The 26,891-nt window shown below is 39.9% G+C and overlaps 1 protein-coding gene across 4 annotated transcripts in view; it reads left to right on the plus strand.

Annotated features, from left to right (window-relative positions):
- The window catches only part of etv4 (ETS variant transcription factor 4), a 78,834-nt gene that overhangs the window by 36,500 nt on the left and 15,443 nt on the right, over nucleotides 1-26,891 (plus strand). For all 4 annotated transcript variants that reach the window (XM_088323237.1, XM_088323239.1, XM_088323238.1 and 1 more), the window contains one exon: nucleotides 7,683-7,736. In XM_088323237.1, the coding sequence (XP_088179363.1) occupies nucleotides 7,683-7,736 (54 nt within the window). The remainder of the gene's footprint in view (nucleotides 1-7,682; nucleotides 7,737-26,891) is intronic.

Raw genomic sequence — 26,891 nt, forward strand, 5'->3', positions numbered from 1 at the left:
GTCCCGTTCAGGCAGACTTTAACAGATCACATTCGGGTCACGTTTGTGCAAAAAATCAGATTTTACTGCAGTGTGAAGCTAGCCTAACCTAGCTCTGGTGCGACTTATGTGTGAAATGTTTAACACATTACATAAAATCAGTTCAGTTGTTATTTTCACACTATACCTTATGTGTGAAATGAATAATATATCATTTCACATGTTATTCTAACTAAACGAGGCAAACTATTTTAAAAAGCCATTTAAAATAAACACTGTCCACTAAGTAAATAGCTTTCCTAAAATGTCAGATTTTTCTTCTTTTCATGAATCATAAAAGAAAACTGTCTAGAAATGTGCTAGTCTCAAAAAAATGGTAAAACATGCAAATAATATGGTCAGAAATTTGTAGTCTTAACATTTCTTTTCTCAAAGACCAGTGATGCAATCCAAATCATATATATTTTTTTTTAAATAGTGATATTAATAGCCTGCCCCTACTCTGTATGCTGCACACTCTGCCCCAGCCCCTTTTTAACAACAGGACTGTCTATTTATTTCAAAAGGAAAATAATAACAAACCTGTCAATTTTTAACATCACATTCACATTACTTTTATTTTATTTTTTTTTATTTTTTATTTTTATTTTTTTTTTGCAGTTTCCAAATGAGTCACAACTTCAACTGTGTAACACTTGTACAGCAGATAATTTTGTCATCTTTGGGGTTCTCTCCAGTCCATTATTGGTCTCTCAGACAACCTGAATTTTCTGCTCAACCCACTACCCTATTTGCAAATCGTAATGACGTACCACCATATTTACTCCCTTCCAACATCAACCCCATTGTGAATTTTACAAAAAAGTGATGGATCATACTATTGCAGCAGCTAGAATATGGCTCTTGTTGAATTTTGGACCAGGTCCAATTATGTTCCCAGTCTGCCTTGTCCCTGGCCACCCGGCTTTCCAAGTTTTCTTGAGGAAACCCTGATCATAATGGATCTGGTTCGACTTCAGATTCAATATCCGCTGCAACTATCTAATGATAGACTGATGTACGCGACAAAACTCTTGCCTGCTGCATTTTGTCAGCATCAGTTTCCTCCCTAAAAAAATGAAATACAATTTAAGGCTGAGCCTGAGGTGAAACAGTAGCAACTTGGCGAGAAATGTTGTTATTATTGGGTCACAGTTGGCCGCAGGATGCTACGTTAAATTAGAAATCAATGATGTGTGTCAGAGCTTGCCACACACATAAAAATATGTGTCATCCGGTCATCCGGTTTTCTTTGTAAAGAGAAGTGTGATGACGGGAGAAAAGTGAATGATTTTATTTCCGCTTTTTGTTGCTCTGAGTGCCTGTTGTCTGTCTTGCACTCAAACTTTAGACTCAGGATAGGTTCGCACTGCAGAGCTTGATGCTCAATTTCAATTTTGTGTGTGGGGGGAGAATCCAATATTTTTGTGAGATGGTTCAAATCTCCAACTAAATGGGACTTCAAGCTGAGAGCATTTTTTTTTTTTTTTTTTACCAATTTCCGCAAAGTGCACTTGTGATCTTGTGTGTGAACGACTCCAATCGATGTCATTTGCTATGCGATCAGTGTTTATGGATGCAGTTTCAAAGTTGTCCCTCTCAAATAATAATAATTCAATGTAAAACCTCACTTTCCCCCCTATTGAACGCTTTGTGTTTTTTGACGCCATGGTTGTTGCATTCCAAGCATCGTTCCTCCTCGTTGAACGCAGAATAGTGACGTCTGCTGCCTATAGATGATGTGCAGGTCGCATAGAGGTTTCTTGATCGTTCACACGGCAGCCACATTCCAAAAGATCAGAGATATATCAGATTTGGGATCACAAGTTGGGATCCGCTGGCAAGCACATGGTGGCCAGTCCTTTTGCCCACGTTCCTTGTATGCCCGGTGCCAGAGTTTAATCTGCATTGCCGGCAGTGAGTCGGATTCGTTTCCAGTGGGAGTCGGACTCCGCCAAGGCAGCCCTTTGTCACCGATTTTATTCAGAACCTTTATGGGCAGAATTTTTAGGCGCAGCCTTGATTGGGATGGGTTCTGGTTCGGAAGCCTCAGCATTGCATCTCTGCCTTTTGCAGATTATGTGGTGCTGTTGGCTTCCTCAGGCCGTGATCTTCAGCCCTCACAGGAGTGATTCACAGACGAGTGTGAAGCGGTCAGTTGAAGATCAGCGCCTCCAAGTCCGAGACCATGGTGCTTGGCTGGAAAAGAGGTGGAGGTGTTCCAATCATGTCCCACTGGCAGAAGGCCCCTGGAACGACCCAGGAAACGCTCGAGAGACTACGTCTCTAGGCTGGCCTGGGAAAGCCAGGGGATGAGCTGGATGAAGTGGCTGGGAATAGGCAGGTTAGGGTTTACTTGCTGAGGCTGCTGCCCCAATGACCGGACACTGGATAAGTAGAAGAAAATGGATGGATGAAGGGATATGAGAGTGGCCTGGGTCTGGTGTTAAAAAATCACTTATATACCATGCAGACTGACTTGAAGAGATCAGATACAAGACAAAAAAATCAGATGGTGCAAAACAAAAAGCAACTTCAATGCAGTGTGGACCTAGCCATCATGGGGACGCAAGCAGGGTAGATGCTACAAGATTATCCGATATATTAACCTAGGCTAAATCTGTTTTCTTATAATAATACGCTTATTTGTTTGCGTTCACAAATTTAAATTGAGTCTGATCAGATTGAAAGCTGTTTTTGTTCCAAGCAGAACTCCAGAGCGATTTAGCAATGCTGTTCTGAAACGTGCCAGGCACCGTGGCTCCGATGCCACTTGTCACTGTCGCGCTGACTTTGTTTAGCCGAGACTGGGTTGTGTCAGCATAATAACTGTTATTAAATAGTTTTCATTTTTTTTATTTTTAGGATTATACCATTGATGTAATGCTGATGCTTTATCTTTATCACCAACCATGCTTCTCCTAAGCAAAGTACCCATCTGGCATTCTGTGCTGTTCTTATAGTACGTTCAAAGACCAGACATGTAGCTGGATAATTCAAAAGAAAATGTTTTGGTGTCAGAATGTATTGAATACAATTGTCTTTATTACCATTGATTTCAATGTAGTGTACATAGTTTACCACAAGATTCAGGGTGGCACTCCAGGATGAACAAATAGATTAAATAAGTATTAGAACAGATGGGTACTATTTATAGGGTAGTGGTTGTAGACTGGTCTTAATTGTATGTGCTTTGGAAAACGACAATGACATTAGCAGCAGAAGTATGAAAAAAAAAAGTCGAAAAAAATAAACTATGAACATAAACCTTCTATATCTATTGTAGACTGAATATCCTGGAAGGGGGATTACCTCATGTGCAGGCCCTTCTTAGAGTTTCTTCATTTTCCTCATGCTGAGGTTTTTGAGTTTTTCCTTGCCCTTCTGTAGGATTTAGATTGGGGGGATGGTGTAATGGTAGTCTCAAAGGGCCTGATGTAACTTATAAATGTAGCTACATTTAATAAGTATGTAAAAAGTGTCACTTCTTCATTTAAAGTAATGTATGTTCTTAATTTTCCAAATAACAAACATTACAGTTGAATTGATTTTAATATTATATATATATTAATTATAACTATACCTCTACATATGAGCTACGGGAATTTCAAGGTACGAGATGTCTTTCGAGCAAATATTTTGCTTGACATCCGAGAGAAAATTTAAGGTACGGGAATTTGCAGACATTACTAGTACATACCGTGGCTTTAAAGCCATTTTATCATCTTATTTATCCTATTACTATATTTTTATGTTCAATTCCTATTTAAATATGTTTTGTAGAAGATGTGTTTTATACCTATTTAGGGTTAACTTGGATGCTTTTCGAAGGCCGGTAATGAATTATTTTGTTTTCAGTTATTTCATATCGGGGGCGGAAAATCTTTAGATACGAGCCAATCTGGCAACAAATTAATCCCTGATGTGGAGCTATCCCATTTAAACAGAATAACAAAATCTTCTAGTGCATTTTTTGGAATCATTTATTTCTGTTCCACTCATTGGCATCAATACGGAAATACAGGCGTGTAGTGGTAATGAGCCGTCACTTCACAGAGATTGTAGTCTGTATGCATTGTGGGAAATATAGTTTTTGTCAAATAATGTTTTGACCTGTTTATTTTTAAGCTCTTTTGGGCTACACAAAATAATGTGGTGGTCCACATTCTGTCTGCGGGCCATGAGTTTAAAACGTGATCTAAAGTCTTGTGTGCTTATTTAGGGAGGTTATAGCCCTCGGGATGAAACTGTCCCATAGCCTGTTCGTCCTTGTTTTCAGGGATCTGCAGCGTCGCCTCAAGGGAAGCACGTCAAATATTCAAAGAAAAAGCTTTATCGTCCGAATGTTTGTTTTGCAGCTTTGCTCCAGATGTTTGACGTCTAAAACTCTAGATACCGCCTCCGTGCTGCAGTTTCTGTGGACTCTTAGGGAGTCGCGAGCGCGTGCGTAACATCTTGATGCGATCAGTGACTCCTCTCGGCCGGTCTCCTCCTTTCAAAAGCGTCCGATTAGTGAATGAAACTCGTCCCAGCGAGGATGTGAATGAGTCCAGTCAGAGACGGCGGCCCAGGTGCAAGCGGCCTCAGACAGGCGCTATTGTGCAGCAGGTCAGCGTTGGGAATCACCATCCATTCATCATTGTGCTGCGTGGACTACAGGATTGGGAGGGTTATGCCTGAAAATCCAATCCAAAGCAGTTTATAATTACCTGGTAAAAAATGTAATCTGTAAAGTAATCCGAAGAACTTAATATTGCAGTATGGTAACTTGATTACCTTCCATTACTTTTGGAGAACTTGAATACCAAATAAAAGACAAAATAAATATAATTATAAATTAAATGACTACATTTTCCTGCTTTTTGAGCTATTTAGCAAGCAATCTAGTTAGCTTTTTACATTCTTTCCATGCTATCTGGCTAACATTCGAACTTTTTTGCTAGTTATCAAGCTAAAGTTTGGCCTCTTTTCTAGCTAGCTATCTGGCCTTTTTTAACTTTTTTTTCGGCTATTTAGTTGGCTTTTAACTCTTTTAGCAAGCTCCCTTTACGTTTTTTACCTTTCCAGCTAACTATTAAGTTACATTTTAAGCTGTTTAGCAAGCCATCTAGCAAAGTTGCTATTTTAGAAACTCGTATCAAACTAGGTGCACTTTGCGGAAATTGGTAAAAAAATGCCCTCAGCTTGAAAAGGGTTAGACACCCCAGCTCCAGAGAGGCTTATTGTCAGAAAAATGTGGTATTCCATTACTTTTCAACCCTGGTAAACGCACACACTCACGTAGGTTGGGCAGGATAGAATCCTTTCCCTGCTGGGCCGTAAGCAGCCAGGCATGTTGTTTGCCGCTCTCGAATGAATGAGCTGAGCAGGAAGGCCGGCCAGAGATTTTCATGTGACTTTACAGTGCGCTGCACTTACCGGTGGAGCTCGAGGTGTTTACAGTGGGGTTTCGAATCGGGGTTGCGGTTTCAGTTTAGAGCAGGAGTGTCCAAACTTTTCAGAAAGCGGGTCTGATTTGGTAAGCTGAAAATGTGTGAGGGCCGACTATTCAACTTAGAGTTCTTCCAATAGTCTTTACAAAATTAACCCTCTGTGAAAGGTTTTCAGTGGTTGGCGGTCAGCATCATGACCTCGTAGCTCGCCTCTGTAGCATTTTCACTTGACTTGTAGGGTCTCATAAATAAGCGCTTCTCTGCCGTTAAAACAGCTTCCAGTTGCCTCACCTTTTCACAGCGTTCGTTTTCAGTTAGCTCTTTGTAGTCTGCATGTTTCGTCTGGCAGTGCCTTTTGATATTATACTTTTCGAAAACAGTCAGTCTCTTGGCAAATTAAGGAGACGCAATTGTTTTGGATTTTGGTAAGAAAATACTATAATGTCCACTAGTCCAGGAGGTGGAGGCCCCTCACAGATAACTTTCCTTTTTTTATTTAGAGCCACCATATCGGAATTGGGGTGGGCTAAAATTCTCACAGAAAGCTAAGGGCAAGGTGGCCAAAGGGCTACTGCCATCATCTTGTGAAATGGGGATTTATTTATTTTTTTGTACAAAATTATTTTATACTGCAGTCAACATTACTTAGCGAGGCACATATGACAAATTTTATGACAGAGGCCCAAGGCCAATATCATTTTTATCACGGGCCTTAACTTGCCCTCGGGCCGGTATTTGGACATGCCTGATTTAGATTTAAAAATGTATCAGCCCGAGCCAAGGGCATCAAAGGGGAATAGGCGTTCCTATTGTCACAATTTCAAGACCTGATAATACTTTAAAGCCAAGGTTACAATTTCAAAAGGATGTTTTAAGCCTAGGTTAAGGTTTCAAGGGTTTAGATTTCAGGGTTAGTTATGTGTAAACATCAGAGTTTATGCCTCGAGTTGTAAAGTAGGGTTTTAACACTCTTATGGCTTTGAAACTTGGTTTAAAGCGGAGATGGGTAGACTTTTTGCGTGGCGGACAGCATTGGGGTTAGCAAATTTAGGATCAGGGCCCGACTAGCGGGGAAAAATTATTTATTTTACTGACTTAAATCATCCGATACTTCGGCAATACATGAGGAGAGAAGACCTATCCAATTTATTATCTATTTTTGAATTCATGAACTTGCAGACTTCCACCTGTAATTCAAAATGGCTTTCAAACAAAAATATTTTTTTGGGTCACTTTTAAGGACTAAATTTCACAATATGCAATGAATATTACGAAAAATACTGTGAATATCTCAGAAGTTAGTTTTGCATGAAATCCCATTACTATTTTGCAAAACAGAATAATTGCACGCTTAAGAAAATAACAAGTACAATAAAATCCATGGCACGACATTAGGGACAAGTGTGGTGCCAAAACTCTTGTTTTTTATTTATTCATTAGAAGTTCATTTTTTATTAAAGTTAAATTGTTTTCCACTTTTGGATTTGGCCAGCGGTGTGTAGTTTTTCCACCCCTGGTTTCAATTTTTCGAACTATGGTTCAATGTATGGGCTAGGGTTGAAAGTCAGCCTTTGGCTTCCTGAGCTGGTTTTTGGTGCAGGGTTTTGGCTTCAACAAATAATGTTTACCCTTAGTTCAGGCTTTAAGACAGTTGGCAAGTTTTGAGAATACTTTGAAGGCTGGGTTAGGGTTTCAAACTGGAGCTAAGAGGTGAAAGCTTTGTTAGGCTTGGATTTTAACCCGTTTAGATTTTTTTAAAAGGGTTTCAGTCCAGCGTTCAATTTTAGTTGGTGTTTGTCTGAGTCTGGATTATAGTTTTAAGAAAGCATTATGCTTAAGGCTTTTTTAAGGTTTCAATTTAGTCTGTGTTGTTTCAAGACAGCCTTATGTTTTCAAATTTGTCTTTTAAAGCTTGGTCAAGGTTTTAAGAACATAGTTAAAGGTAGAAACGTGTGACAGAGGTTTCAAACTCAAGTCAATTTTCAAACTTTGTTTTCAGGTGTGGGTTAAAATTTTGGTGTGGATTTAAGGTGTCAGCTCCCACTTTACCAGTTATTTACAAGACCAGTTTTTCTTCAGAACAATGTTGTTGATTCAGTTCAGCGTCATTGACATCAGAAATCCATTTCAACTAAACTGGCACTAATTAATTTTTAATTTAGCATAAAAATGTGAAAATGTTTGTGAAGTTTAACAAGCTCCTTATGCGAAATGTTCTCTTTTTTTTTGCAGCTCAAGTTCCTGATAGCGACGAGCAGTTTGTTCCGGATTTCCACTCGGAGAACTGTAAGTAATTTGTCTTTCTTTGTCCTTGCCGAGCTCATTTCGTTTTGTGTCCTTTACCCCCGGAGATTTTTATTGTTTCTGGTGTGATCCGGCATCACTAAATTCGCTTGTGCTGTTTTTGGCCTGCTGTTGGCATGGCGAGGTCAAACACGGGCCTGTGGAAGGTGTCGGTGGGGGCTCAGCGGCTAAAACAACTAGAGTGGGGAAAAAATGACATGGTGTGTTGAGATGGATTTTGACCCATCACGAGCGGCTCTGGAACATATCATGCGAGATGATCAGTGGTCCACTGTAATCTTTCCGCCAGACAAAAGCCAGAGCGCCAAAAGGCCTTTGTATTCTGTGTCGTTCTCCATTTGCATACTCTTGAAAAGCCGACAGGGCCGGGCCAGGAAACATGTAAAAAGGCGGATTCAGGTCCAAAGATGAGGCTTTGTCCTGGTGGCAACATGTAAAAAGGGAAAGCGATCTATTTGAATGTGCTTCCTTTTTTGATAACCATGGCAAGACGGTTCAACAATTCATTTGAACAGTGTGGTGCATGTCGAGAACGAGGATTTAATTGATATCAGAGGTAAGATCGGGCCTAAAGAGTCCAGGCCGAACCGACCCATGCCCGAGGGTGTCATAGACCGACCCGGCCTTAGCCCGACCGATAAATTGAATTTTCCGGAGCTAACTCGGAATTTCATATTTTCTCTGCGAGAACTCAGGAGGAGGAGAGGGGATTTCTGATAACAAAGTTAAACAAGACTGTATAAATATTTCCATATTTCTGTGTCTTCAGAGGTTACAGCAACAATTTCATCATTGCAGGATTTTAAGAGTTCACGGGGAAATTTTAAGGCCATCCATCATTTCAAAGGGTTAAACAATTGGTCCATTAACCACAGTTGCAGTACATCCTTAAGAATCGAGCGCAGCACTTTGAGAGAGGCAGAGAGACAAACAATAATGATGCTGGATAATAGTTTATAATAGTTTTTATAAACATATATATTTTTAAAAAAGTCTGCGAGAGAGAAGCCTGGCCCAAACATAATGATTGACATTTAAGACCCGACCCGGGCTGAAATTCGGGTCGGACTTAAGTTAGGCCTTAAGATCTTATCGCTGAGAGAAATGACCTGAAAGTTGTATCTGCTTAAAATAAAAATAAAAAAGCTTGTCTTGTACTAGGAATACATTGTCTCTACTTTCGAAGACTTTGGCGTACACAAGGTCATGACTTGATTTTTGTATTGAGGTGAAGTGTTGTTTATTGTGCAAGGGGAATTGGCAGGCTGGGTTATTTCCTGGTATCAAATGTACTACTTGGCAAGCTAGCAAACGCAAGTAATGGGACTTAGTGTTGTGTAATGTTGTAAATGCAATTTTGGTCTTTTGTTTGTGTATGAAGCAGCACAGCTGATGCTTACCTAGGCTAGCTAAATAAGGTAAGCTTGGTACAACCAAAAGGAGTTACTGTTTTTTTCCGTACGATAAAGCGCATTGGATTATAAGCGCACCCCAACAAATAGTCTATGTAAAGAGCATGAAATTGAGCCTACAGTAAGAGTTATTTGTAACTGTTTGGGTCTTTATACATTTATGGCATATCATGTAAATAAATATTGCTAATTGAAATCGCAAAATATTGTTTCCAAATATAATATTATAAATATTATTGTTTCAAACCTGGAATGCGGTGGTGAGACCGCTGACACTTTACCTCTGGACCACCAGGGGTAAAAATGACATACGAATAGGCATAAGTGGTTATCTCATTATCACAGCAGTTTTAATCACAGTGCCAAAAACTCATACGTAAAATAATTGTATCATAAATTATCGAAAGACTTCATTTTCTATTCTGTTTTGCAACGTTTTTCACGCACAGATAAAAAAAAAATTGGAGATACTGTCCAGCCTGTCAATGCACTGTGCAAATCAGTGTTTATAGGACCCTGAATAATAACATTGTGATAATGAGATGAGCTTCATTGTCTTTTCATATGTCATCTGTACCACTGGTGGTCTAGTGGGAAAAGTTTTGGCGCCCTCACCCCCACAACTATGAGTCCAATTGCATTAAATTTATTGCAATTTGGGCCAGCGATGATTATCGACCAATCTTTGCACAGATAAAGAGGTATACCGTAAAACCTTTTGAACTAACGCACCCTTTTAATTTATCCCAGGGGTCGGGAACCTATGGTTCGCAAACCATGTATGGCTCTTTTCGTGAGTACTTATGTTTCGGAGAAAAATTCATACCCACGCAAACTTCATCGCAGTCCTAGTAGAATTCATGTCAGTCCTGTATATAAAGAGCATACTCCCCACTACAGTTGACGGTCAAGATGTCACTCCAACAGACCCCGTTTTGGCTGTACGTTGCTGAGGAAACCTTTAAATGAAAGTTCATTGAACAATTGAAGTCCACTGTTGAGACACCTAATGATAAAAACCTACAGAAAAAACGTTAAGACAGAAACGCCAGCCAAGCACACAGAGCAATTTGATTGGGTTAGCTGTAAGGGTGGCAGAGCCATGCATACAGTGCACTTCTACCAACGCAATCTGCACTGAGGGTAAATATGTCAGTATCGTCGTTTGCTGTATTTTGGGAAATTTTTACAAAATAACTTCGTTATGATAGCATTATTTATTAAAGAATGGATGTCAAAAGGAGCCTCAAGGATACTAAGTAACTGCGGGAGGGAGACAAGTTTAATGTGGTATATTTGTTGTTACGGACCCAGGCTCTGGCACTTTTCCTAATTCATAAATGTTAAATCATCTAGCGTGAAAATAAGTGAAATAAAATGCATTGAAAAATATTCTGGAGAGCGATTTTGCTGAAGTTTGTCTTAATATACGATATGGCTCTCTCATTAAAAAAAAAAAAAAAAATCCAAATATTTTGCTATGATGGCTTTTTTGGTCAAAAAGCTTCTCCACCCCTGTTCTATACATTGTTAAGGCCTGAGATCAACAACCACCTCTGACATGTTTTATATGGCTGAGCGTCACTCTTGGAACTACAATTTGAATGACGGGCTCGGACAGGGAGGTCACGGGGACATCCTGCCCGCTGTCTTTTGTGCGTAAACACGGCGCCATTTAAACTTGCCGGTGTCACCATCCCCACATGACACTTGCCCGCCCGCTACATTGTCGCCGTCCATTAGGCCACAAAGCGCCGGAGGAAGCGCAGATGAACCCGAGGGCACGCCAGGGTCATGTCTACTTAACCTCCCCCGGCCCGGTCGGCCAATGGTCAGCCGGCTTGCCGCTAACTGCTGACCCCTGCGCGATTTGCGGGGTCACGGGGGCCCCTTTTTGACGGGCACTTCATTTAAAGGCCAAGGGGACCTTTGTGTTGACGGACCGCGTCCCGGCTGCTCGCAGTCACTCCGGCTCTTCAACTTTGACCGGCAACTATAGTCACACATATGGAGAAGTTTGCTTAAGTTCTTCTGAGGGTCTTGACAGTTTTTTGGGCTTGACGGGTTTGGATTTTGCCATTAGAAGGGTTTGGTTTGGTCCTCCATTGTTTTCGCTAATTGTAGTGAGCCACGGCAGGTATTTTCCAATAGGTCACACTCGCGTCACTCTTATTGTGCAACGCAAGATTTGATTTGATTAATCATTGCCAGCTTACTTATTATTCGAATCATAACATTGGTTTTCGTGTATCTGAATACGCTCCTGCTCGGCATTATTTTGTGTTTACTGTGTTTACATACGTGGTTACGGGAGGGGCTTCACCCAACAAAAGCAGTGTTATCTCATGATAAGTCTTTTATTTTTCATATATGGGTAAGATAGCCCCAAGTATTACCTTTATTTAGATCCCAAGAACATTTTCGTATGTTTAAGTATTCCAGAACAGCAGCATTTTTTTCTCCCATGTAACTATTACTATGGCACACTTTTGGTTCTCATGGACCCCTCCTTTAGGAAAACTTGTGAAAAATGCTTTTTTTATTTTTATTTTTATTTTTAGTATTGTCAAATTTGAAGTGGAGCTGGGCAAGCCTTTGGGTTGTAATCCTATTGTGTTGTTCAACCCTACCACCCCGCTACATGCATTTCCTGGCAGATTTTTGGAGAGAAGAATAAGTAGAAATACTGTTAATTTGTGAGTATTCAAACTTTCAAAATTCAGTGCCAGTAGTAGCTAATCAGATTTGTACATTAGAGGAAAACATCTACCAAAACTATAATGATACAGTACTTCAAATGGTTCAAGTACGGCTTTAGTTTTACTTTGGGTGCACCTTTTCAGGTGTTCAGGTAAAAATATCCAGTGACGCTGGACTGTTTTATTAAGCAATCAATTTGAAGATTTTCATTTCACTTCCTGTATTCTAAAACAAAATATTAGTTCAATTTAACATTTTTAAATATAGATTTTGGTTGATCATTTTTTAAGTTTGATTTGTTCTACTGCTAACTTTTTACTGTGACATATTTTACTTTAAATATTACATTTTTAGGATTTTATTCTGCAGTTGTTTATTTTTTATTTTTTCAGTGTTTCCTTGTGTGGGGGCCCCTTACTGGTAGGGTGTGGTGGTTGAATGACTGAGAATCTTTTTTTTTTCTTTTTTTTTTTCAATGCCAATATAATGGCTCTTATACCATCAACAAAAAATCTAGAGCTAGTGATCTAATCAGTTAACACTTAGTAGACACTCAAGATAAGGTGGAAATATGTCATTGGTTTTCGAAGACTGGGGGATGGGTTCTCAAATAAGAAAAGTTACATCCCTTCTTAAAGCCCTTTGCCGAGCCCCATCTTTTTATTAAATCTTCAAGATTGCAAAAAGCAGGCCAATCATAAAGGGTGTGGTAATCAAAGAACCGCAACATGATTGCCCAATAGCGACAATTATGCTAAACAATGGACAACCATGTGTCCAAATAAAAAAACTGGCATCCCATGATATCTCCTGGCAAGTATTTTATTTTCATTTTTAAATGATGACACTGCTTTGCCACATTTATTATGATGAACTGCACTTGTATAGCACTTTTGATCGGTCACTGAAGCCCTCCAAAGCGCTTCACGATGTACTTCACACGTAACCCTTTCTCACACACCGATTGCCAGAGGCAGCCATGCATGTCTGCCTGCCTGCCTATATGCATTGGGTGTTCAATATGTTGCCCACATTTTGACTTTTAACTCAGAAGCCGGGTCAGGGAACCTGCGACCTCTTGGTCCCAAAACGACCGCTCTACTTCCTTAGCTACTGCTGCGAAATTCCACCAGGGACCGTTCTTAGAATAGCGTGGCATATTTTTGAGTTTTAAAGTGCTGCATAACAATCCTAACCATACTTCACGCAATTTATTATTGGTGTCTGTTTGAAAAAAGAAAATCGACATGTACGGCTGTAATTTTTTCCATGACGTCTATTCTGATGAAACCTGTGCCCACTGTCCTCTGGAATGTGTTGTTTACTAGCTTGTTGACGTTGTTGCTTCCTCGGAGAATGTTGATTGGGTTTTTTCCTTTTTTTTTCTCTAGTCAAAACAAGGCACGTCGCTTTTGTTACTATTGCAGCCTTATGATCCCCGACTCTAAGAATGAGATCCGTTTCGGTCTGTTGCCAGAAGTGAAAAGTTCAAGCCGTGTCGAGCTTGAAAGCCACCCGAGCAGGTGACTCACCTGTTATTGGAACTGGGATATGTTTGCGTATGAAATCTAAAAGCCAGTCTCTAATCCTGCTTGGCTGGAGTATAATTGATGCCTGAGGACGAACTCTGCGCCCCGCCGAGCTTGTTTACCACGTCCGCTTGTTACCTGCACGGGTGTGGCCTCCGACGGGGTGAGGAAAAAACACTTAAATAACAGTGCGGAATGTCACACCAAGGCATGGCGCAATACCTGCACATCTGTTGAGTGGATCTCGTCTGCTGGCTCGCTTTCGCCGGGCTGACTAGAAATAGAAGCTAGTGGGGGTGTACTGTAAAATTCCGGGGATGCCGATTGCTCAAAGGGATATATTATTTGAGAATAGTGGAATGTCTTTCTTGGACCTTTTCTAGTGGAAAGTCCGCTATGGCCCAACCTTACCCAGAATGCATCACCCGCCGCACCTCCAGACCCTGGTTTAAATTCTTTTTTTAATAAAACATTTGAAACTCAAGGAGTCATGAAACCAGAAGAGGCAAAATAATTTTTTCAGCAGTGTGATACGCCAAGAAATCCAACTTTTCTGAAAAAGGTGCAAAATAATCTGGGTGCTGTGGTTCTGGATTTGGCATGGATGAGGTTAGCCAATCTGTGTACCTTAACCCGGGAACTCAAAGTGAATGAGAATTTGCACAATTTTAGTTATTTCTTATTTTCTCTGTTGATGTTGACTGTGTAGTGTCTATTGATGCCCTTGCAACATCCGTTGCAGCCTGGTCCTGGAGGGAGAATGACCTCATGTGTTTCAAGGTTTCTTAGTTTCCCCTCAGTTTTGGGGGAGTTTTTCCTTGCCTCTGTGTGGGTTTCAGATCAGGGGATACTGGTCTGTGCAACCCTTTGAGACTTTTTGCAATTAAGGGCTATATAAATAAATATGATTTGACTTAACACCCCTGTATTTATGTGCAACAAAAACGACACCACACAGTTCAAAATGTGTGAAAACAAACTTATTTTCCAAAACTGTTTTCCAAAATCTTGATTTTCACAAGTCTCAATCCAGCACTGACCGGGTCGCTTAGCGCTCAGTCTCTTGTTTACACTCCACGAGGGCCATTCATAAATTTTCTTCCCTGCCTGCGTAAGAGGAAGTGTGCCTCTCTGTCGCTGACTTCTTTGCTCTCCATTCATAAAAAAAAAAAACGAGCCCCCCTCTTTTCCCGCCCTCGTCCTTCTTTCCAAGTGGATACTCCAAAACCCTCCCTCCCTTCCTGTGTGTGTGTGTGTTGAAATCTCTGCTCCTTTCTGCACTCACAACGACGCACACACAGTTTGAGTGTTCCAAGATGTGAACTAATCCAGTGATTTCTGTGCTGTATGGGACGATTGTTTGGTTTTGTGCCTTGCAGTAATTACGTAGGAAGTTGCGGCCGTAGCGAGTCCCTGCACTTCTTTTAAGGGAGAGGATGCGAGAGAGGACGAGGGAGAGCAAGGAGCCGTTGGAGTGAATGGCAAGCGGAAGCGTTTGTCGCTTATTTCGACAACTGGGAATTTTTGCTTGCTTTTGTGGTCCTTATGAGTACAGGCAAAGATGTAGTTATCAGTTTTCCTTCATATTTATAATGGTAATCCATGTGTGGTGAATAGCAAAGAAACTAAACATCAGCAGTTAGTGCACCAGACAGTCCATACTGGTTCATTAATTCAGTGTTTTTCAACCAGTGAGGGCTTTGCAGCAAGATATTTCCCAACATTCTTTGCAAATAAGCATGCCATTGTTCAGCATATTTTTTTCCTTCCAGTGATCAGCTGGGTAACTGTAACATTCATCCATATCAGTAGGTGGCAGCAGATTGCAGATTATTATTATTGTTATTTTTTTAATTTATTTTTTCATTTAAAAGGTTATGTATTATTTTGTGCCGCCAATTGTTAAAACCACTTCATTCATTAGTAAAACAATATTGATTTAAATAACAAGCAAAAATACATGAACTCTGCATTTTTAAATGCTAGTAGGTCTTGAAATTGCACAAATTTTGCAAAAAAAAAAGTATGTCATTGTTCAGTATATTTGCTTCCTTGTAGTGATCAGCTGGGTAACTAACAACCATCCACATCAGTAGGTGGAAGCAGATTGCACCATTTCTTTTTCATTTAAAGGGACATTGTTATTTAGCATCTTCAAGTGGTTAGAAAAATGTGTTCCAGAAATTTGCTTTTTTTTTTTTTTTACATATCATGAGCCTCACCTAGAGGAAGCTGATATAACTGACCATCATCTTGCTGCAACGGGTCCCCAAAATACCAAAAACCTCAGGAAAGGCTAGGCAAAAAAATTAGAAGGAAAAAAGGTGTGGTGCCGTCACATGGAGTGTCCGTAGTTTTTTTTCCTTGTGCATTTTTGGTTGCACCACACGATACAGCAACATCTAGTGGTCAAATAAGGCTTACTTTTCCTTAAATTGTTACCGTGCCCTGGAGAATGATCTTGGCCAGTCCTGATGATCTTATGACGTGACCAGACGTCCAATGTGCCCCCTGGTGGTGGTGCGCACCGTTTCGTTGGTCTTGTGGGCTAAGTAGCTCATGCCTAGAGGTTTTCTCGAGCATTGCATATCAATGGCCTGGATTTTCCTTTCCAAATTGACTGTGAGAGCCCATATATCTCCCAAGCATAAAGGAAGATGGAAGTAACCAGCACTTGCATGAGTCTGATCTTTGTTTCACTGCTATGTTCTTGCTCCTTTCTGATGAGTTTAGCAAGTGCAGCTATCCTGACCATGGTTTCTGGTTCTGACCCCTTCGGAAACACTGCATAAATGTATGCAATGATCCATGCAGTAAGTGAGTTGTTCATTAAAGAGGATAAAGAATATATTCCAGTTCGAGGGGAGAACGGCTCTTTCTTCCTCGCCTCATCTGTTTCCAAAACGAAGACGCTATTCAACCGCCCAAACGGCCAGGTGCCTGCCAGAAACGAGAGCACAAGCCACGTAAGCGACGCCTATCCCCGGCGCGTTCGACTCCGGTTGAGGCAGTGCGTACAAAAAGTCCATTAGCGCGCACGCGCAGACATGCAGAAGCGGTTTTATGAATGGGCTGCTTGTGAAAAGCCAGCTGAAGCTTGCCGGTCTTTTTTCACGACACCTCAGAGATGCTTATTTGAATCACATTATTTTTTGTTTTTGGTTTATTAAGCTGTAAATCATCTAACTTATTATTAACAATTCGCTCTATTGGTTCATTAATGTAGGAAACGGTTTAGAAATGCAACAACAAAATGTTGAATCGACAACTCATGATTTGTTATTATTTTGTAATTGAATCGTTTCAATCTTTGAAATTTTGTTTTTTTAAATGGTTAATACTTGCTGGTTTAATTGTCCTGCATAACAAACAACCGATTGGTTTATTAGGTTGAGTAATGCGCATCCACAAAAATCTCTCACCTCTCCCTCTGGTGAATTGATCTCCTAATTTCAATCACAATAGCGATCTCGTTCCTTCGGGTGTACACATCCCTCTCTGAGCAGACAAGTCTTAGTTGTCTTTTTTTTTAAAGGAAAAAGCTCTGTTGCCGATTCGTCTAGGGCCTAGACTCTAGGCCTTGCACGACACTGCTTCAGTACGCTTATTCACTGCATGGGGCTGCCTACACACACTCAATCGTCAGAAAAAGGAAGTGGGGGCTTCTTCTGGTGTATGAACCAAGATCTGATCAAAGCAACTCCTGCCTCGAATGATGATTTATCATACTGAAATCATTCCCAGAGGCTTGATACTTTTTGAACCCTTTTTAATAGTTTTTTTAGGAAATAAAACCGCGACAATGATTCTGTAAGAGGATTCATACGCCGTGTCACTGAATAAGTTAAATAATTGAATCATGGCTGAAATAATCGACAGTTTAATATGTTTACCAAACAGTGAGATGCTACAATTCCGCCCACCATTCCCGTTGAGTTACAGCACGCGCACGTGATGCCGTCCTTCTGCTGACACAAGTTCTGGGTGGGGGTTTTGACAGGGGGGAGGCATCAGAGTGTTGCGCATCGATTCCTCTACTCAACCCCCACTTGGCAGAGCAACTGATAGATGACTTGATAGAGATAAAGTGCAGATAAATCAGCTTGAAATAAGAGAGTCAAGACGCGTGCGGGTCAAACGTGTCGTGAAGCATTTACAGATCCCCATCATGATATTGAAAGAAAGCCGTCGTCGAAACGATGAAGAGGAATTGTGCACTGCTAATTTCATGCCATTGGATGACTAGTACGCTATATTAACAAGCTGTTATGTCATTTTCATGATTATCTTTTTATTTACCGTATTCGTTTTAATAACACCAATGTTCCAAGCTTCTGTGATCTGAGCAATCACACGAAGTCTGTGAATAACAGTGAGCACCATCAAAATCCCAAGTGTGGTAACCAAATCATGATCAAACATGTCCATACTATCAAGTCACATTCTGCTGGATTTCCGGCATCACTGGTTTTTTAAATTTGATTGAATTGGCTAATATCATATTGGGAAGGTTGCACGGCCCACAAGAAAGTTGTTTTACATGATCTTGACGTTCTTAAAAATAAGTACATTTTGTCACATAATTCTAAAATTGTGTAGATTTCTTTATTGGTTGCACAATTCTAATAAATACGATCAAGTAATAGTTATAACCTAAGTTGTTATTTTAGAAATGCATTCCAAACCGGATGCCCTTCTTGCTAATCAGCCGCAAAAAACTGAACAATTCTTCAAATTGTTGGTGAGCTAGCTGTTAAGGTAGCATACCATACCCGTCAACTCGACAGTAGATATACAAATAACACAGAAGGGTAGCAGTTTTTCTGTAATACAACGAAGCCAGAACAAGCTTACGGCTCCGATAATAAGTTAGTCGTCAATCATCTCGTACAACGACGCCGACGTTACCGCCCCAAAGCTCCGCGTGCGCACGATAATCCCATCAAGCGGCGCAAGCTCATTAGATCATCCCGGTAACGTGTGGGACGCATCGATTCCTACGTGAAGCGGACGGCGGCCATATTCAGGGGAGCAAGGAGTCGATGCCTGTCGGATTAATGACGTCCCTTCTCTCAGGACTGGGATGTATTGTCCCGCAGTGTCAGATTTACAGCGGCCGGACGGCAGTTTGTCAGAAGCGCCAACTCGGCACAATTGCGAGTGAAGTGGACGGCGGGGAAAACGTGTCGGAGTGTTGACACATGGCGTAAAAGCTCTTTAGCGCTCGCGGGACTTTATCACCCTCTATGTGCATTTATAATGGTCTCCGTCTATCCCGTCTATAAGTTATTTGCAACCGATTGATATCCTGCAATAGACGGGGGTACTTAAGGGTGCTTGAAATCTTTAGAAAAGCTTGAATTTTAAAGTTGCGTTTTCAAGGGTTGAAAAGTGCTCGAATTATTGGGTGAAGTGCTTGTAAAAGCTTTAAATCGTTGTTTCTTTAAAAAGTCCGCTTAAAAATGGCATAGATATATCATCTGTTCTTCCGTTGTGATTGACTGCAGCTGGCATTAGTTTGTATGACATTGTCCTATGAAGCGTCTTGGCGCCCAAGAGGACAAGTGTGTGCTACACATAAACGATGCACGATAAATTGTGTATTAAAGCAAGGATTGTAATGGGAAGAACTCCCTGCCACTGAAAATTGAGTCATTTTTCATCAACACCTGCATGGGGGGGATATTTGTCTTGAAACCGAATATAGTCGCGATTTACTCGAGATACAAAAACCATATGTTTTGATAAATGCACACGTAAGATTAAATATTGCATTTGTAAATCACAGATATATTTGTGGCATAATTCACATCAGATTTTTTTCTTTTAATGGTTCTGGAGAAATTGGAAAATTGGCTTTGAACGTCCTTTAAAAGTGCTTGAATTTGGCCGTGGGTAAGAACAAAAGCGCTCAAGTAAGAGTAGAGAAGCTTGTGTATGTAAAACAATATTGATAAAATTGTAGTGGCTTCTTTATGATGTTTTACATTGTGTTTTAGAGAAAAGCTACAGAGTAATACTCCTTTTACAGGCTGAGAACTACCGTAAAATATAGTGTTGAGCTCACCTGATTAAAGAAAAACCTTTTTGTACATACATAAACCACACCACACCTGACTATAACCCGCATGTGCCCACATTTTAACACGAGATATTGGGTAACTCTTAAAAGATTCATAATGAGTTATAAAGAATTGGGTATCTATAATAAAAAGCTGAATTTGTAAATCAGGGCTGCAACAACTAATTGATAAACTCTAAAATCGATTTTTAAAAGCGTTGGCAAGTAATGAGATCATCGATTTGTTGTATTACTTGGTTTGTGAGCCGCTAAGTACGATATATAAATGCAAATAAGCGTGCAAACAATTCGGTTGTGAGTTGTAGTATCACTTTGGTCCATCAGAGGGCACCAAGACAAGTTTATAAAAAGTTATCTTACTTTTTTTTTATTGAACAGTGTATCATTACGAAAAAAACTGGCATGAAAAAACTATTTTTCTATCCGTCCAAAACTTCAATATTTGAATAAAAGGAAGAAATTAACGTCTTTGGAAATCTATTCGACTATAAAAATTATTGTTCGTTGCAGACCTATCGTAAATATCTTATGCTAGGTGATACCACTACTGTTGACTGATGTCTGAAATGGACCTCAGACAAGTCTGTTTTCAAGCTGGCAGATGAGAAGTGCCATTTTCAAGTAGAAGGAAGCGAAAGCGTGACACTTGCAGAAAAGCAAGGCAACGTATGACGGCAGTCACACGCGCATCCGGTTAGCCAAGGATCCTTTCAGTCTATTGCAAAGAAATGCTTGAATGGAACACTTCTTGACCCATGAATCATCCGCCTGTTGTTGCCTTTATCAAACTTGCCTCATTCAAGTAATTTTGCCCGCTTATAACGTTGTTAAAAATAACGATGTGGGTCATAGACAAGCTGTAGGGGGTGCAATTCTCTTCACGAAAGGTGATTTGATACGGTTTCCGATTTAATGGGGCGTGAAACGATCTAAGGACTATTCTATTGTGCAGGGGAAACAAATGAATTCTCTGGGATTGTGATTCCATTCAATATGGTTTGACTCCTTGTGAAAAGCCTGATAGTTTTTATTATTAAAATATCAAAAGGGCCCATTTGTAGGGTCTGTATGATTGCTTGAAATCCTTGAAAAAGCTTGAATTTTAAATTTGTGTTTCCAAAGGTTGAAAAGTGCTTGAATTTGGGTCAAAGTGCTAGTAAATGCTTGAAATTGCCGCCATGTTTTCTGGCAGTCTGATTCGATAGACCACACCTTAAATATAGAAAAATAAATCAAGTCTGCTTAATAATGACGCCGAATATCTCCCTTTAACAATTCATCCATCAGAACGCATCGCACTAATGGATCCATTGGCGAGACTAGCGTGTCGCGTTTGACTCTGATTGTGCGGCGACCCGGAAGGAGAGCTCATGCCCCACAGATGTTGCAGCAAATCTTGGATAGCGTCCCTAGCTGTCTTTTTTTTTTTTGCAATTTGCAATGCCAGATAACAGAAATAGATTGATGAAAATTGAATGGATCTAGTGTTTCTTGATTCAAGTTCTTTTTTGGAAGATAATTGATCTGCCTTCCTGATATCGTCTTATACAGTTAATATTGATGACTCCTTTGAAGGCAGAATACTTTTTCGATGATTTGAAGATTGTCGTTTACCCGTATGTACAAATAATGAGAACAGCCCTCACTTTTCTGAAGAGATTTCATTATAATGTATAATAGAACATCCCTGAGGAAACATCACTTAGACGCAAAGAAAATAAGTTTGTCTACAAAGGCCATGAACCTACTGGAAATATCCCCGCTTGCATAGTGCTTTCTGATAGGTTAAACAGTCTCTCCACTTCTTCACCAACAAATGTTAGAGAATTGAGAAAACAAAAACTTTCAACCAAATACTATACAAACTCTTACATAGATATCAAGAAGTGGAGAGACTGTTTCACCTATCAGAATGCACTATGCGAAACTGTGTTTTGGCACTGTGAGTAATAAGTGTGATCATGAGAAAAATTCTCATGCCTTTTTGTACGTCATCTGCACCACTGATAGAGCGTTTGGCGGTTCGGGTTCGCGCCCCGGCCGAGTCATTCCTAAGACTTAAAAAGTGGTCGGCGGCGCCCTCTCTTGGCTGCGGCTGCATCGGGTCAGATGCAATCGACATTTCGTTCTGTGTACATTGTTACACAGAATGACAATACAAGGAAATTATTATTATTATTATTATTATTATTATTATTACTCTCATTACCTTGGTTACTTCTACATCGGGTAACCATTTATGAATAAATTAAATTAATGTAGTTGTATAACCAGATTTCACAAATGTTATGATCCCGAAAGGATTTTTTGACAGGATGATTTGTGTGGCTCTTATTGGAATTTTTATTTCATGCACCTTATAGTCCAGCGCGCCTTACATATGAAATAAATTTCTCCTAGTGTAATATTTTGGTAGTGCGCCTTAAAATTATGTTAGTTATATCGTCCAGAATATAGGGTATGTTTTATTTTTTTTTACTTTTGGACGTCGTCAAGCTTGAACTGAGCACAGCTGTGTTCAGCTGTTTGCTTTAGTATTGTCTAGCGTTGCTTCAAAGGTTGCTAGCTATAAACTTGTATATTTTTATGTGCATTCTTTAAAATTCTTAAATGCAATTTTTTTTACTCAAAAAAAAAAAAAGCAAAAGAAATTGCTTGTTATTTGTATTGTGCCTCATTGCATGTATCGATGCGGTGAAGAGGAAGCAATTTGAATTGTGCTATATGTTGTGCGTATTGTATATTTGACAATACAGTCGAAGGTGATTTGCAACTAGCATTAGCAGCTCCTTTCAATTTCAACATTCATTCCGTCGGGCCCTCGGCCTGTAGCCGCATTTTTCGTTCGGCCCTGGGTCCGTTTGACTTTGTCACCCCCGTTTTACAGTTTCAGAAACATCCAGTTAAAATCGGAACGATTGCGTTGTTGCGCGGCTCATGTCATTAGCCCTTTTTGTTAATCAATAGCTTCCTTTTTAACCTTTCAAAGCAGCATGCTAGAGGTGTCTTCAGTGGCTTCATTGATCGACGGCGTTTGGAGATCGAGCGGGGCAGGGGGACGTTTACACAAGTGATGAGAAGCAGATAACACTCGAAATGCAGTTAACTAAAAACTCAATTCACATTTGTACATATCCCCCCGTCCCCCCGTTTTTTTTTTTTAACATCACCAAAGTTCTGGTCGTGTTTGACACATGGGCTGATGTCCGCTGATTTACTGCCAGCGGGGCTTTCGTGCACTGTAGACTTGGCAAGGTTTTGCATAAACATCCCCTTGCTAGACTGTCCAGACCCAGTTTTGCCTTCTCATTGAGTTCGCGGTCGCAAAAGAGGAAGTCATGGCGAGTGCTTGTTGACTGTAGATTTGATGTTTTTGTTGCCTTTTTTTGTTTATTTTTATACATCGGGTTCAGTGGGGTTACGTTTGTGTGCAAATTGAACACAATTTAGTGTTGTCGTAAAAATGACAAATGCGTGTTTTTTTTAATTACATTTTTATGATTTTACATTAATTTCAGTTATTTCAAGACTAAAAACCTGCTGTTTTTTTTTCAACATTGGGTTTAATGTATGTTCATTTATTTGCATGCTGTATTTCTTAAGTACTACCCAGTGAGAAGAGCCTTGTTTTATTTGGCTATTGATGGAGTGATTAAATCAGGATTAATTGGCTACTTTGCTTTAAAATAATAAACACCGTGCCCCTTTTCTTGGCACAAGGTGGAAAGTCATCATAAACAGCTCATTTCTACTCAACATGGTGGAAAGACTGTTTTATGATGTAAAGTAATATAAATGTAGAATAGATTTTAATAAGTGGCGTTCATGAATGTCAAGCAAGCACATGTTTGGATGCTTTGACCACATTTCAAACGATTGAAATAGCCTCACCCAACAAACATTAAAGTATATTCCGAAAGATTCCTATGTTAAAATAACAGTTCTTTAAATGTTGGTTGATTGGATTCCTTAACAACACGGGGTTGTAGGAGGACCATTTCCAAGTACAGACTGGTGGGGCCCGTCCATCTCCAGGCTAACATTTATTTTCACCCGGTCTCGAACTGGGGACCTTTTGCATGAGCTAAGAAACTACTCGTGGCTTGTGCTTAACATGCTCAAAATGGCCTGATTCTGTTGCTTTTCATCTAGTGAACGACCCAATTCACCATTCTGACACTCAACTCAGGCATGGACATTTCTCACCTTTAGGAGAATGTCACAGCTTTGAAGTCAAAAACCTACATGAATTGTATAAATCCAAGGAGAAAATGTTTTGAGGTGGGGAGAGTGGTATTGTGGGATTTACCAGAGTAAATCGGACGTTTGTCGTAGTACAATGGAATTGAAATCAGTGTAGTTCACGTGGGCAGGAGTACTGTACTTATTTGTGTGTAACGCTCATTAGATTTTATCTCATTATCACAATATTTTTATTCACAATAGATGAATATTAGCGAATGGAGATAGCATAGTCGTCCTGAATTTCAGCCCCCACTTTATTACCAAAGGGCTATATGCACAACGTACAGCACGGATGAAATTACATTCTCTTCAGGTGGGTAAGTATGCAAGAAATAAGGCATAATACAAATAAATGGCATCAAGTTAGTTTTTTTTTTTTTTTTTTTTTTTTTTTTTTTTTTTTTTGCAAAAAACAAAACAAAAGTATTCGAAATGGAAACATATGTTGGGTTGGAGAGGGATGGGTGCCACCAGGCTGTGCTTGCCCAAGACACACCACAGGTAACGGTGCACCAACGACCCTTGTGGTTAAGGGATCCAACCAACCAACCATGCATATAAAATATGTAAGTTTCGCATGAAAAATGTACAAAATATAAGATATAAATGAAAAACACATGACAAGGGAAACCACTCTTTGGGGTATCTGGTGATAAATCAGAATTTGAAGGACTTGAAATAAATACATTGTACATTTAATGTGTGTATGTGGTGCGTATTATACAAAAAATAAATTACGTATTTCCTCCACCCTTTCTCACCTTTCTTAAGCCCTGACCTAAAAGCCAGAAAAGAACCAGTTTGTTTATATAAGTTTTATCAATATTTTGAATTCTACTACCACAAATTATGGCTGGGCAACTTAATGAGGTTTTTTTTACAATTCTTTACTGTTATACTGTATTTCAAATAGCTGCAATATACTCACCCAACAAACATTAATTTAAAGATTTCAATAGATTCCTAATGAAAAACTGATTTCTTTAAATCCACCATTAAAAAAAACACTCGTGGTTAATGCCTAACTTGCTATCCTGGTAAACGAGTCAATTCACCATTTTCGACACTTAAATGTAACAAAGAAACATTTGAGATAAAGAGAATCCTGCTTGTCATTGTAGCGGCTGCTCTACCCAAAGAAGTAGCGTAGTCAACACTGAAAGTGTGATCACAATGTGGTTCTGTCCAGGCTGGATGCTTATTTTAGTGAGTCGCTCTCATCCGTGATTGTGTGTTCTGGGGATCCCACAGGAATCCAGTCCACATATATTCCCACTCGTGAGGGGCCCGTTGGATGGATTGATTGGGTGGGGTTGGAATCGTGCAGGGGGGTGAAGTTTGCATCCCATCCCTGCCGCCTCTTGTGATTTGTTTGTGTTGAATGGGAAGCCCTATCCCCCTTGCCATCCCCCTCTGTTGTAATGATCACTTCCTAAAGCACTCAGCCATGACCATCACCTTTCTCCCAGCATCCTCCACCCCTGATCACGGTTCGTATTTGCATATGTAAAAGTACGCCCACTCCCCGCCCCGGCTTTAGACGGTCAGGGGTTGTCCACAGTTAGGCCCCCAACAGTAGGCAGTTGCTGCAAATTCCAGTTCATTTGAGTTGACTACTTAGACTTGGTGTACATATGATAAGAACCAGAACTACATGAAATTTCTCTTCTTTAAATTAGAAAATCTGTATTTTGACTTGCATGTTTATTTGAGTTTTTTTGGGGGAATAAGGTTTATACAAAGGGCTGTACAGACTACTATTAGACCATCCCCTGATCTAAAAACCTACATGAGTGCAAGGAAAAATGAAGAAACCTTGAAAAGGGACAGCACATGAGGTTATCCCCCTTCCAGGATAACCAAGCTGCAATGAATGTTGCAAGGGTATCCAACAGACAATACACAGAGACAATACACAAACATTAAAATAAAATATAGGTCATAAAAGAATGCCCAGTTGACAGCTTTCTTAGGTCAACGTCATTCATAAAGTATCGAATATAAGAGCATTCAACAGCACCAGGGGCCCAGAAGGAGAACGCTCTCGAACCTGTGGATTTCTTCTTGGCTCTGGAATCACTAGTAAACCGGTGTTCTGAACAAAGGCTCCAAGCAGGAACATAGGAGGGAATTCAATCTGAGAAGATCGTTGTTTACATTAACAAAGGCTGTCTCAGTAAAGTGATTTGCCCTGACTCCCGATTGCATGAATTTAAAAAGATTATTCTCAGACTATAGATTACAATTTGTTTTAGAAGGAAAACTTGTTTTCGTATGTGCAAACATGGTCAACAACAGGTATGCTACTTTTATACGGAAAATGTTTTGACAGCTATACAATGATTTTATCAAGTTTGTCATAAGATTGGAGTTCAGATTAAAGGGGAAGTGTGTATTAACTAGCATTTATGAGCCTTCAAAGAAAACAACATTTATATATTAAAAAAAACAACAATATTGATTTGGATAATAAGCAAAGATACACAAACTACTATATTATCATACAAAAAAATTGTATTTTACATAACACGAGGTTCGCCTGGACTATAAATTCATCGTCAGCCTTTAGCGAGTAGAAAAAAAGAAGAAAAAAACTGAGAGCGTAACAAAGCACGGAAAAAGTGCCTGCGTGGCCCCAAATAAAAAGAGTAAAAGGAGCCGGGGGACATCCCATCACTCTCTCTCCTTCTGCTTCCGTTTACACAACCGCCTCTTTCTTGTAAATGCGGACGCCATCATTTACTCTCGCGTTGGCTTTGTTTTCATTCAGGGATTATTTTTAGAAGCGCTTGTTTGATTCGAAAAAGGTTGCCAAGAGTGACTTGATCCAACACGGACAAGCTGACTTCTAGTCATCTGTTAAGGAACATTTTCTTCTTGATCAAATGGATTATTACCGGGGGCCGGGAGTCCACTAAAATAAATATCCAATATTTTTTCGTATCATTTAAAAGTAACGTATAAGGAATGATTCACATATGAGGTATTCAGGTCAATTGAATTCATTTGACTTTTTTCCTTTATACAGTAGCTTTCCATGAATGTAGTCCTTCAATCTTAATTCAATTACTGTCCACTTTGGATTATAAGTATGAGATTGGTGCATGTATGGAACCCCTAACCCAGGGGTGTCAAACTCATTTTAACTCGGGGGCCGCACGATAGAACG

This window comes from Urocampus carinirostris, chromosome 19 (assembly GCF_059441175.1).
Source record: "Urocampus carinirostris isolate Australia breed hairy pipefish chromosome 19, RoL_Ucar_1.0, whole genome shotgun sequence".
Classification (NCBI taxonomy): domain Eukaryota; kingdom Metazoa; phylum Chordata; class Actinopteri; order Syngnathiformes; family Syngnathidae; genus Urocampus; species Urocampus carinirostris.